The sequence below is a fragment of the Phyllobates terribilis genome, unplaced genomic scaffold, assembly GCF_046119375.1.
Source record: "Phyllobates terribilis strain yellow unplaced genomic scaffold, ASM4611937v1 Scaffold_2__4_contigs__length_985480577, whole genome shotgun sequence".
Classification (NCBI taxonomy): Eukaryota; Metazoa; Chordata; class Amphibia; order Anura; family Dendrobatidae; genus Phyllobates; species Phyllobates terribilis.
The window spans coordinates 638,725,170-638,738,735 of record NW_027362762.1 but is presented as its reverse complement, the minus strand read 5'-3'; the positions used below and the strand labels follow the sequence as shown (position 1 = coordinate 638,738,735).

The window sequence follows — 13,566 nt, the reverse complement described above, 5'->3', positions numbered from 1 at the left end:
TGTATTTTCCGCGCTTGTGGGGGGGTTTCCACTGTTTAGGCACATCAGGGGCTCTCCCAACGCCACATGGCATCCGCTCTAGATTCCAACCAATTTTGCGTTGAAAACATCAAACGGTGCTTCTTCTCTTCCAAGCCCTGTCTTGCATCCAAACAGTGGTTTTCCCCCAAATATGGGGTATCGGCATACTCAGGAGAGATTGCACAACAAATTGTGTGGTCCATTTTCTTTTGTTACCCTTGTGAAAATAAAAAAAATTGGGGTATGAATTAAAATTTTTGTCAAAAAAGTTAAATGTTCTTATTTTCCTTCCACATCACTTCAGTTCCAGTAAAGCACGTGACCGGTTAATAAACTTCTTGAATGTGGTTTTGAGCACCTTGAGGGGTGCAGTTTTTAGAATGGTGTCACTTTTGCATATTTTCGGACATATAGATCCCTCAAAGTCACTTCAAATGTGATGTGGTCTCTAAAAAAATGGTTTTGTAAATTTTGTTGGAAAAATGAGAAATCGTTGGTCAACTTTTAACCCTTATAACTTCCTAACAAAAACAAAAAAAATGATGTTGCAAAAATTGTGCTGATGTAAAGTACACATGTGGGAAATGTTATTTATTAGCTATTTTGTGTGACATATCTCTCTGATTTAAGGGCATAAGAATTCAAAGTGTGAAAATTGCAACATTTTCAAAAATTTGGCAAATTTCCATTTTTTTCCCCGCAAATAAACGCAAGTGATATCGAAGAAATTTTACCACAATCATGAAGTACAATATGTCACGAAAACACAATCTCAGAATCAGGGGGATCCGTTGAAGCGTTCCAGAGTAATTACCTCATAAAGTGACAGTGGTCAGAATTGTAAAAATTGGCTTGGTTATTAAGGGCATAATTGGCACCAAGGGGTTAAGCAGCAACACCATTTCATTAAAAACAATTAATATATAACATTTTATAGTCCCCTCGATTTAAAACTTTTTTTTCCCTTCATTGACCAGTCTTGTTAACTGATCTTTTTTTCCTTACAAATTCAGTCAAACCATGATGATAGCTTGTGTTTCTCCATCGGATCGTGATTTCATGGAAACGCTGAATACATTAAAATATGCAAACCGAGCTCGTAACATAAAGAACCGCGTAACAGCAAATCAAGAACAGAATGTACAGCAGGTGCAGGCATTGAGGTCGGAGCTAGCACGGCTAAGACTTGAGCTACAAGAGTACAAAACTGTAAGTTGTGCATGTTTATATGGTTGCTGTTGTTCCAGCAAACTTTGCATTAGTCAATAGTACAAGCTAATATAAGAAACTCTTAATATATCTTATCAGAGAAATTTGCTTCTTAGCCTACCTATTAGTCATTTATCTTTCTACACTCCTTCCCTACTATGTCTTGAACTTCTTATTCACACTAAAAAAAACAGATCAAATCTGTCTTGATCAAAATAAGATGGACTGCCCACTCACTAAAATATCAGGTCGTCCCTGGATATTTTTTTAATGCAAAAACTTAAGAATGGCCTAAAAGTGTCACCGGGTTATAGCAATGCAGGAAGTGGGAATGTTATATAAAATATCAACACTCCAATGTTGCCAAATTCCAGTACTGTGGCCCAAAACTTCATAATTTTCAACACATTTATAGTAGTCTAATTAGTTAATGATGATATGGATTTTGGCCAAGAAATTGGTGTGCATATAATTTAGTCACCTGCCCCCTGTCTTATACTCACATTCTGGCATCTTCATCTGTTATCCTCACTGTTCCCATCGGTCTCCCACAGTTTGTGATCTGCCGACTGCTCCAGTGTTTCATGGAACCCGTTGACAAGGGGGGTGCAATAGTCATGATGAACACATCAGACTACATGAAGGAAGCAAACAGACAACTGATGGACATGCGTTACTACAAAAAACTGGAGTCTGATCCTACACAGGACTACTACAAGGAACTAAACAAATTGATATCTTGTCTACCTGATGAATCCATAAGAGCCGAAGACCTAATACCCGAGAGTCCAAGAATAGGGACATTCTATATGCTTCCCAAAATCCACAAATCTGGAAATCCAGGCAGACCAATTATTTCATGTGTGGGCACCCTTACTGAGCAAGTTTCTGGATGGGTAGAGGGTATTCGTAAACCCTAAAGGATACACCCAGCTACATTCAGGACACAACTGACCTACTGAATAAACTAGCAGCAATAGGCCCTCTGCCAGAAGGAACCATTGTGGCCACCATGGATGTGGAATCTTTGTACTCTAATGTCGCTCACCAAGATGGATTAAATTCCTGCAAAGTCTTCATGGAAAATACTGGAATTGATGCTGATTCTGTGGTGAAACTTACAAAATTAATCCTCACCCACAATTACTTTGAATTTGATAACAACATATATCTACAGGAGACTGGTACAGTGATGGAAAGTAAAATGGCTCGACAGTACGCAAATATTTTCATGGCCAAGCTTGACTTGAAAAGGACTTTTTGTCCTCATGTCCCATCAAGCCTCTGGCCCACTACCATTACATTGATGATATTTTAATCATCTGGACGGAGTCTGAGCAACAGCTAAATACGTTCCATCAACACTTTAATCAATTTCATCCTACCATCAACCTAACACTCGACTACTCCTGTACTGAAATTAACTTTGTGAACAACATCATTAAGCTACAAAACAATGAAATAGAGGCATCCCTGTACCAGGAGCCCATCGATCGTCCAACATACCTTAAATGGGACAGTTTTCATCCAAAACACATAAAAAAAACTCTGTTGTGTACAGCCAAGCCATCAGATACAATCGGATATGTTCCAACCCTATGGATAGAGACAAACACCTTGGTGGCCTCAGAAAGACCTTTTTGAATCAGGGCTACCATCCAGGAACAATTGAGAACCAGATTACAAGAGCCACCAGAATATAATATCAAGTAATCACCTCTTAAATTACAAAACTAAAAAAGAAAGCAACCGGGTGCCTCTAGTAGTCACCTACAATCCAAATCTGGAGGTGCTAAGGGGAGCTGCACGGAAACTACAACCTTTACTACAGAAAGATGCCTGATTACAATCCATATTTCCAGACCCCCCAGATCTGTGTTTTAGGCAGCCCCAAATCTAAGACGCATCATTGTCAGAAGCTCCCTATCCTCTCCAAAAGCTACAGAAACATATCCCTGCAGCCAGAAAATGTGTAAAACCTGTCCATTTATATTGACCACGGACAAGATAAAGATCCCCAACTCACATCAGGACTACAAGATCCCAGGACCTTTCAGCTACATCACATCTAATGTGGTGTACTTAATTATATGTACCAAATGTCCAACTGGGGGTCTGTATCTAGGGGAGACAGGACAAAAACTTAGAAGAAGGAAGAATTATCATTGCCACACAATAAAAGAAAAAAGAATAGATGCACCTGTGGCCAGACATATTTGTATCCCTGACCACAGCATCATGGACATGAAATTACTGGTATTAAACGGTAACTTCAAATCTCAGAGAGACAGGGGAGTCTGGGAATACAAACTAATGACAAACTTTGACACACTCAGTGCAGGAATGAATGTGTATCATGGATTTATGTCTTTCTATTTCAACTAAGGAATGTACTCCTCAGACCTTGTGGGGGCATCACAATCATGGACAAGACCTCAATCACAAGACAATAAAACTTTCTCCTTATCTATGAACTGTTTCAATATTTACTTCCACAACTGTTTATCCCTCTCCCATAATGATAGTTCTGATTCACGTCACTTGTCTCATCTAATGCATTATTTCTGTGTCTTGTTGTGTAAATATGTGACTTTTCAGATTTTGTGTTATACTATGCCTGATGAAGAGACCTGAGTAGTCTTGAAAGCCTGCAATTTGTTACCATCATTTCAGTTAGCCACTAAAAGGTATCAACCCCTGAGGACTCTCAAATCTAAATATTTTTCTATCTACTAGCTAACACGGTACAAAGATATATATTTTTTCCATATGTGTACTGAGATGGGATGGGGTAGGAGGAGTAAGTGATTTTAACTTACCCCAGAGGAGGATTCACAGCAGTACTGCTCAGTTCTGCCATGTAATATCATCCATGCTGTTGCTTCTAAACATGTCCTGCAGAATGAAAAAGCATAAATCCTTTTCTTTGTGTATGCTGTATACAGGAGACATCATAGCAGCTAGTCTCCACCCACCAGCTCAGAGACAACTAAGGGGAAGGACCTACAAAGGGGAAAGCTACAGTTGTGCTCAAAAGTTTACATACCCCAGTAGAATTTTTCCTTTCTTGGCCTTGTTTCAGAGAATATGAATGATAACAAAAAAACTTTTTCTCCACTCATGGGTATTGTTTGGGTGAAGCAATTTATTGTCAAACTACTGTGCTTTCTCTTTCTAAATCTTAATGACAACCAAAAACATCCAAATGATCTGGATCAAAAGTTCACATACCCAAGTTCTTAATACCATGTATTGCCCCATCTAACATCAATGACAGCTTGAAGTCTTTTGTGGTAGTTGTGGATGAGGTTCTTTTTTTTCTCAGATGGCAATTTCTCTACTGACAGCTGATATTTGCATACAAGGTTTGGATCACCTCAAAGCTGTTGCTTTCCCCAAATAAATAAGTTTTAAAAGAATTTTTCGGGAGTTTAACAATGATGGCCTATCTTTAGGTCATGAATGTCTGATCGGTGGGGATGTGACACCCAGCAATCCCTGCCGATCAGCTGCTACTGGTGTCAGCGGCGGCCGTAACTGCTCAACTATGATCTGCACAGCACAGCTCCATCAAAGAATAGTGACTGGGAAGAGCTGTGGTATCCAAATAACGACAATTTTAGCAATTCATTTTCTTTTGCTTTATGGCGTGTATCCTTTGAGTCAATAGTTTTAGATTTTGATACATCAGACAATACCAATTTTTAAAGAGATTTTATTAGGAAAAAGAGGTATGACTAATTTTTTTAATTTTTTGAGAACAGTTTTGTTACTTTTTTTAGTCTTCTTAGAGGACTTGAACCTACGATTGCCATTGATCATTTTTACTACAACATATACAGTGAAGGAAATAATTATTTGATCCCTTGCTGTTTTTGTAAGTTTGCCCACTGATAAAGACATGAACAATGTATAATTTTAAGGGTAGGTTAATTTTAACATTGAGAGATAGAATATCCAAAAAAAAATCAAGAAAATCACATTGTATAAATTAGATACATTTTTTTGCATTTTGCAGTGAGAAATAAGTATTTGATCCCCTACAAACCATTATTAGTTCTGGCTCCTACAGATCAGTTAAGGCCCCGTCACACTTAGCGACGCTACAACGATCCCGACCTGTCAGGGATCGTTGCTGCGTCGCTATGTGGTCGCTGGTGAGCTGTCAAACAGGCAGGCTCACCAACGATCAGGGGAGCAGCGACATCGTGGAAAGAATCTTTCCACGATGTCCTGCTCCTGGTTACCAGCCTGCTGAAGCAGGAGCAGGCTGGTAACCATGATAAACATCGGGTTACTAGGGGCACACGCGAACCTAGTAACCCGTTGTTTATCATGGTTACCACTCTGCTACAGTGAGCGGGAGGTTACCGCTCACTTTAGCAGGCTCCTAACCATGATAAACAGCGGGTTACTAAGTGCGCGTGTGCCCCTAGTAACCCGATGTTTATCATGGTTACCAGCCTGATCGCTGCTCCCGCTGGTCACACACAGCGATGTGTGCTGACCAGCGGGAGGGCAACGACCAAAAAATGGTCCAGGACACTTTGCAGCGATCAGCGACCTCACAGCAGGGGCCTGATCGCTGCAAAGTGTCACACATAGCGACATCGCTGGTGAGGTCGCTGTTGCGTCACCAAAACTGTGACACAGCAGTGATCTCGCTAGCGATCTCGCTATGTGAGACGGGGGCTTTAGACTTTCCTAATCAACTGGAGACCTGCATTTGTGTATAGTCAATAAGAACAGACCAGTATTTGTATAACCCTGATTGTTATCTCCTCTTGGGTTTGGAAATAATGTTGTTTGCTGATATGATAATTACGTATTATACTAATAGCCAGATGAATGTTGATTTGAAGAGCCCAATGTATACCAACTATGTAAATTGATTATCTCAAACAATGAGACATGAGGCTTCTCTCCCTAACCCCTTGACCTGTGGATGTGTACTTAAATAGAAGATATGCTTCTGTAGGAGTCAGACTTGGAACAGAAATTGGAAAGAGACTTTACAGGGAGAGTCAAGGATCAGACTCTCTGAGAACATCAGCTGGGAAGCTTGGATTTTACCTAAAGATACACAGATTTGGATTCTACATGATTCCGGCCTGGTTCAATAAAGTATTGCCACGCTGTTTTGCCCTCACCATGTGTTGTCTGAGTAGCGTTACACCCACAGAACACCCCAGGTCTTCACACATGGGGACTTCGGTAGGTCCCAGGCTGTCATGGCACCTTGTAATCATGTTGTGGGGAAAAGGAAATAATGAGCAATCGAACAAGAGATTGACAGCAAAATTTACATGTAATCTGTTGTTACTTGCAGATGCCGGGTGTATAAAAACAGCCGGCACTTGCTCAGCTCTTGAGTCTGCTCTGTATATCTGCACATGCATGGGATTTAGGCAGGTGTGGAAAGAAAGCTGCAAAGTAAGAATGCTTTAAAAATAGAAGTGTTAATTAATTAGTTTATTTTCATGAATTAACAAAGTGCAAAATAAATGAACAAAAGTGAAACCTAAATAAATTCAATATTTGTTGTAACTACCCTTTACCCTCTATGAAAGCATCAATTCTTCTAGGCACACTTGAACACAGTTTTTGAAGAAAATTTTCCCCAGTTTAAAATAAAGAAATTAAAAGTAATAAAATAGAAAAAAAAAAACTTTTTTGGTTTCAGCTCATCTGCAAAATTATTTATCCCATACGGTAAATGCTGTAAAGTAAAAAAAAATAAAAATCTAACCATCAGAATTACATTTTTTTTGGTCACCGCACCTTCCCTTAGAAAGAGAGGAATCAAAACATTATATGTACCCCAAAATGATATACATGAAAGCTACAGCTTGTCATACACATAAAAATCCCTCATACAGCTGCATCTATCTAAAAATAAAAAAATATTCTGGGTCTCCGTAAGTGGCGTCAACCAAAATATTTTTTTTTACAAATGTCAGAATGTTTTCTGAATATGACTGATGCTATGGATTGCCAGAATACAGAGTAGCTTATATGGAAATCTTTTGAAATTATAAGGCAATGCCATTTTGGCATCTTCATTGGCGCGTACCCTCAAAATGTGTCATTGTAAAATATGAAATTTTGCTGTGTACATATTAGCAATGAGATTCATAGTCACAGAAAGATGAGGAAGCATCTCAACCAAAAGTGTCAGTAAAGTATTGTACAATCATTGCCTCAATGTTTTAAAGGGAACCTGTTATATTAAAAATGGTATCTGAACAGCAGAAAGGATGTGATAGAACAGTAGGAGTTGATCAGGTTTATATACGTTTTTGTGGAAAAGGTTTTAGAAAATGTTGCATTTTATTAATTGAAATCTCTGTTGCTTTATTGCATCTAAGTCCAGTGGGTGGTCCTATACACTGATTGCCTGTCTTCCCTGTATAACTGTGCATGTAGAGATAGCTGTCAGTCACTGAGTAGGACCTCCCACTGGACTAATAATCATACACCTGGGATTTCAATGAACAAAATGCAAGTTTTACTGAAACTTTGCAAACAAGCCTATGTTATTCTGCTCAGCTTCCCTTTCTCTATACATTGTCTATAATGTGCTGATCACAGATTGATCTGCATGTATAATGCAATGTGGCAGGTTTCTTTTAAATATGAATATAGCAGGAGAAACAGAGTTTATATAGGCATAAAACCAGTATAGCTTTATTAGATACACAATAGTAAAAAAGCCACAACAGTGGCGACACAGAGTAAATAACAAATTACAAAATACAGTACATGGTAGCATATATAGAGAGTATGTGTAGCAAAAACCCCCCCAAAAGAAGGGGAGTGGTAAGCAGCGAGCATATAAGATATACCATAAGTAGAGAGTATCCGCACAAGTGTGCAGGTATGCATAGAATGTAAAAAAAAATTCATTCAAATGCCGCTTACCAGTCACAAATAAGGGAGGGCCAGCAGAAAAAAGGTGACAGGCAGACCAGGAGCAGGGTAAACTCAAGGCACCAAGTGACCAGAAAGGAGCCTCGACTCGCGTTTCGCCCCGATATTATGGGCTTTCTCAAGAGGCAGGTTTCTTTTAAAGTTGCAGGTAGTGGATGCCATTGTGACTCATAGATTTCCCAGATTACTAAGTAGCAATTATATTGGTGGAAGATAATTTTTAACAAGTTTGCAGATAAAGACAGTTAATAGGAAAACGTAATAATTCCTACTACTTTGTCACCAGGGTCACCGTGTGCCCGGTTCCGATGCTCTGAGTGACATGTGTGAAGAGTTGTCCATGCTGCGTAGTGAGAATGCATCATTGCGTCTCCGTGTTACCGCTTTACAAGAAGCCATTAGAGCCATAAATGCTCGCGTCACTCGCATGGCTGGACAAGAGGCTGCCCGCCTATTACAAAGGGCTGGTAAGTAATTGCTACATGATTAATAAACATTTTATTACTCGTTCTCTGATTTGAGTTTTGTCTCTGCAACATTCATTGTAGAGTAAAAATGACCTGGAAGCATGACTCCTAAGGTCAGTATTATGACTATGCCAGACTTTATGGCTTTTGTTAAATTTTACTAGGGAAAAAAAAATCTGAAATTTGTAAAAAAAAAAAAAAAAAAAAAATTGTAGATGCCTCCATGTTTTGAGCAGTATTTTTTGTTAATTTCCATTAATGGGGCTGTGAGAGCGTGTTTTTTTGCTGAGCTAATGTTTTTATTGGGGAAACATCCAATATATCAATCACTTTTTATTGCATTTTTAGGCTAACAGGGGTGACTAAAAAAAATGCAAAGTTGGCGGTTTTATTTATTCATTTATTTATTTATTGCGTTCAGCATTTATTTTAAACAATTTAATATTTTGGTAGACCAAACTTTAAGGCTACGTTCCCACGATGAGCTTTTGGTGAGTGTTTGATGATTTGATTTTCTGCACCCATTAAGTAAATTAGGTTACTTGTGTTTTTGAGTGTGTTTTGTTACATGCAATTTTATTGCGTTTATCTCCTCCATGGGAACGCACTAAAAATGTATATGCGGATTTTCCGCCTCTAATGCAAGTCTGCAGGAAAAATGTGAACATAAAACTCAGCGTACTCGTGACAGAAATTGACATGTTGTGGATTTGAAATGTGCACCGCAGGTAAAAAAGAAGCTCAATGTGCAAGAGATTTCTATAAATCCTATCCACTATGCTGGAATGCTGCGTTTTCAACCCAGTGAAAATGCGCTATGTCAAAAATGCACCAAAAATTAATCGTGGGCACACAGCCTAATGCATGTGGTGATACCAGTAATGTTATCTTTCTTTCTTTCTTTCCTTTGCTTTCCATTCCTTTCCCTCTCTAGGAGACTTTAGCCTTTAATCGCTTATACTATATACTGCAATACCAATACCATATTGCAGTACATAGTATAAATCGCAGCTTCTTTTGAAGCTCAGTTTATTGCTGAGCTTCAGAGAAGTACCAAAATGGCAATTCCACTGTCAGAGATTGATAGCAGCATTTAAATAGTTAAACAGCAGCAATTGCAGCAAGCGCAGAGCACTTCTGTTATAGGCAGATGCCGGCTATGTATTACAGCTGGCATATTCCCTGTATAGAGTGGGCACAGCTCCTGAGCCCGCTCCATACATGTGCATCCTGACTGTGACATCCATGTACGGCAGGGTGCATGTACACAGTGATCCCTAATAGATGGTTTGGAGTGCATGGGCTGTTATTGTTCTTGGCAACCTATTGCCCTATTTTCACAAGCTGATACGCTGCCGAGAACGATGATTTTTTTATGCAACCCTATAGATCATTTGACCTGATGAATGAGTGCTTTGATTGTTTGTTGGGTCTGTTTAGACTGAACGATTATCAGGGTAGGAGCTTTCGTTCATAATGATTTTGCAGTGTGACTGCAACCCTAAGTTAAGTTCACACAAGTATATAGAAAATTGTCCAATTTTCTCCCAGGAAAAATATATTCTCATTGTCACCAATATGCATTTTTTATGACATCCGTTTTTATACATCAGCAGTTTTTAAAATTTACAAGATCAAAACCAGTTTCCTCTATTAAAGAAATGCAAAGTATCTGTAAAAATGGGATACTATACAGTTGATCCATATGGTATCCAATTGCTTTGCGCACTCCATAGACTTGAATAGATGAGTTTCATCCAAAATACTGAAGACACTAGTGCATGCTGTGATTTATTCCTGCAGAAGTTTGTTCTGTGAAAAAAAATTGGTCATCTGAATTAAAGAGGTTGTCCACTACTTTTTCATTGATGACCCATCCCTGGGATAGGTAATCTATGTCTGATTGATTGGGGTCTGACACCCGGTACCTCCTCTGGCTGGAACTGCCCGATTGTGGAGCTGCTCCGTCTTCTGGTAGTGGCCTCAACAGGGTACTACACATCCACCCCCTATTGATTTGAATCAATCAGCCCCTACCAGAAGACGGAGTAGCTCTGAAATCGAGCGGTTCCGGCTGGTGGCCGACGACACTAATAACAGGTGATCGGCGAGGATGCCATGTGTTGGACCCCTACCAATCAGACATTGATGACTTATCCCATTGATGACTTTCATTGATAGGTCATCAATGAAAAAGTACTGGAAAATCTCTTTAATTATTGAATAATATTGGTTTGAGTGCTCTCAGTTTTTTTCATTCGGACCCAATATACGGTCGTGTGAATAAAGTCTAAGCGAAAGTGAAACTATGTAGAAGTGAAAATTTGAACTTGAAAATGTGCAACAGATGTTTAGCAAATGACTTTTACATCAATAGCAAGTCTAATACATAGCAACATCAGTGGCAGGACCGCTGGAGCAGAGGGGGTGATTGTAAATGTCTTCCTTTGTAAAATACTATTTATCCACTGTGTTTAGTCTTTTTTTATTTTGTTAGAAACAAATTAATATACTGTGGTTAAATTTACGACTTTGCATTTTTTTTCAATTTTAGGTGACAATAATGAAGAAATCCAGACTCTAATACAGAACTACATTCATGAGATAGAAGAGCTGAGGTAGTTATACATTAGAATGCAAAAGTCCAATCCACTTTGTAAAGTATGTCATCTTTTCTCTCATATGTGTTATTATTGTGGAGAACTCCGCCAAGCGTCTGTATGACATTACCCTTCACCCTTATAGTGTAGTGCCACATGGTCATTATCCTACCTTTCCCTCTTGAGCACCTTAAGTCTACTAGTCTACAACTACTAGGTTGGTGCCCATTTCTTTTATTTTGCTGCTATATATTGACAAAGTAGATTAGTGCTGTAGTCTCTCTCTTGAAGTAATTTCTTTAGTGATTTTTGGTTGGAAACCACAATTCAGTAATCAGTTTTCACAATACACATTCGATAATTGTTTTGACCATGATAACACAGAGGATTTCTTTTTGCTTTTCTAAAAAAAAAAAACATATGTTCTTGAATCAACTAAGAGATCAAGGGTAGGAAAAAGAAAATGACTTTTGTACACAAGAACAATGATCATTAGTAAAGCCGACCATACACATTAGATGGCAGTTAGCTGATTGTTGGTTCAGTCGATCGTTTGATCGACAGCTATCTCAGACGGTTCTCCCATACATAGGAGAGCTCATTTAGTCTATGAGTGAGCCATCATCAGACACGTCAGTTTGAGGCTTATTTCCAAGAGACAGTCCTTAATTGGATAGTTCCCCCAACAAAAAATTGTGCGAGGCTCCCATACACATTAGATTGTTGGCCGAACCAGACAATATCGAAAGGTTTGGCAGGCATTAGTCTAATGTGTATAGTGGGCTTGATTATTGGGATCAATAATTTCAATTGGACAGGGCTCTTCTCACATACAAACTAAAATCAGACATGCAATATTGTCATCCCAATTGGAAATTTTTGAAAAATTGCTCAACAGTCTTCAGAAAAAACAACCAAGAATCTACATTTTTCTTGATGCCCTGCTATATTTTGCAATTCACTGAGAAGGAAATCAAAACCAAATTCTCTGAGAAAAGGTGCCAGTTCCATGGCTCCATGATGAGCACCTTGCTGATTTACACCATTATTAGATCAGGCGGGCTGTCCAGTACAACTTACAACTGATACAGCTGCTACATTAGGTATTAGAAAAAACTTTTTGACAGTGAGGGTGCTCAATGAGTGGAACAGGCGGCCACGAGAGGTGGTGAGTTCTCCTTCAATGGAAATCTTCAAGGAGAGCCTGGACAGATATCTGTCTGAGATGGTTTAGTGAATCCTGCATTGAGTAGGGGTTGGATACGATGACCGTGGAGGTCCCCTCCAACTCTAACATTCTACGATTCTATGATACACGTTGCGTCAGCACACTGCGATTAATGGCTACATAAACTTCACTATTGCTATAAACATTAAAAATGTTAGTGTTTTTGATCATAGGGTGCAAAAGCCATCCAACCACGTTAAGGTGTCCCTAAATATGGATGGTTCGTCTCACCAACATCCTACCTCTCCATGTGCCAAATCAGGCCTCATCTGAATGGAGAGTGAAAGGAAACCAGCCATAGCTCGCAATTAAAACCTTGTGTTGGAAATATGGGTGGATAAGGATGCTGATCCCAGGAGGGGGCCACCCCCCCAATATATAACAAGTAATAGAACACATGGGTAATTTATAGATTATAGTAGCTGTATTGATTATTTTCCCTAGACCGGGGTGACACCAGTGTGGATTCTCTCATGTGAGAAAATCTGCTCGATTATGCTAATGACATTCCAATGGAACTCTGATCCGAGTTTGATCAGAGTGTCAACATAGTATAATCCAATTCTCTCCGATGAAAGCATCATAGCACAGGTGAAGTGAAGATGGTGAACTTGATTTCTCCATCTTCTCCATTGTTTGAGAATCAGACTGCACATGGATGTTGTCCGAATGCAGTCCGATGTTTTACACATACCCATAGACTTGAATGTGTGCGTGTGATCTTATATTATGGAGCCACTCACAGCATGCTGTGATTTTTTACAGAGACAGACTCTATGTGTGAAAAAAATACAGATCTGCAGTGTCCCATAGTATAACATTGGTCTGAGTGTAATCCGATAAACTATCAGAGAGCACTCGTCCGAGTTATATGCTCATGTGAGCGAGCCCTTATCAATATTATAATCACACTTTCTAATTCTTAAAAACTATAATGCGGAAGCTGTGTGATGATGTCAAAGTTTTATAAGGTTTTCTTTAGTTTTGATGTCACACTGTCCCATGGTCTACAGGTTTTAGTTTTTATTACATTCAAGTGAACAGGTTGTACAAAAATCGTACTATAATAATTACACATCTAGTAATTTTCATACCATCGCCATACCTGATC

The 13,566-nt window shown here is 39.0% G+C and overlaps 1 protein-coding gene across 3 annotated transcripts in view; it reads left to right on the top strand.

Moving 5' to 3' along the window:
- KIF21B (kinesin family member 21B) overlaps positions 1-13,566 on the top strand; it is a 456,179-nt gene that overhangs the window by 133,154 nt on the left and 309,459 nt on the right. For all 3 annotated transcript variants that reach the window (XM_073666619.1, XM_073666617.1, XM_073666618.1), the window contains exons 8-10: positions 1,035-1,230; positions 8,447-8,627; positions 11,182-11,245. In XM_073666619.1, the coding sequence (XP_073522720.1) occupies positions 1,035-1,230; positions 8,447-8,627; positions 11,182-11,245 (441 nt within the window). The remainder of the gene's footprint in view (positions 1-1,034; positions 1,231-8,446; positions 8,628-11,181; positions 11,246-13,566) is intronic.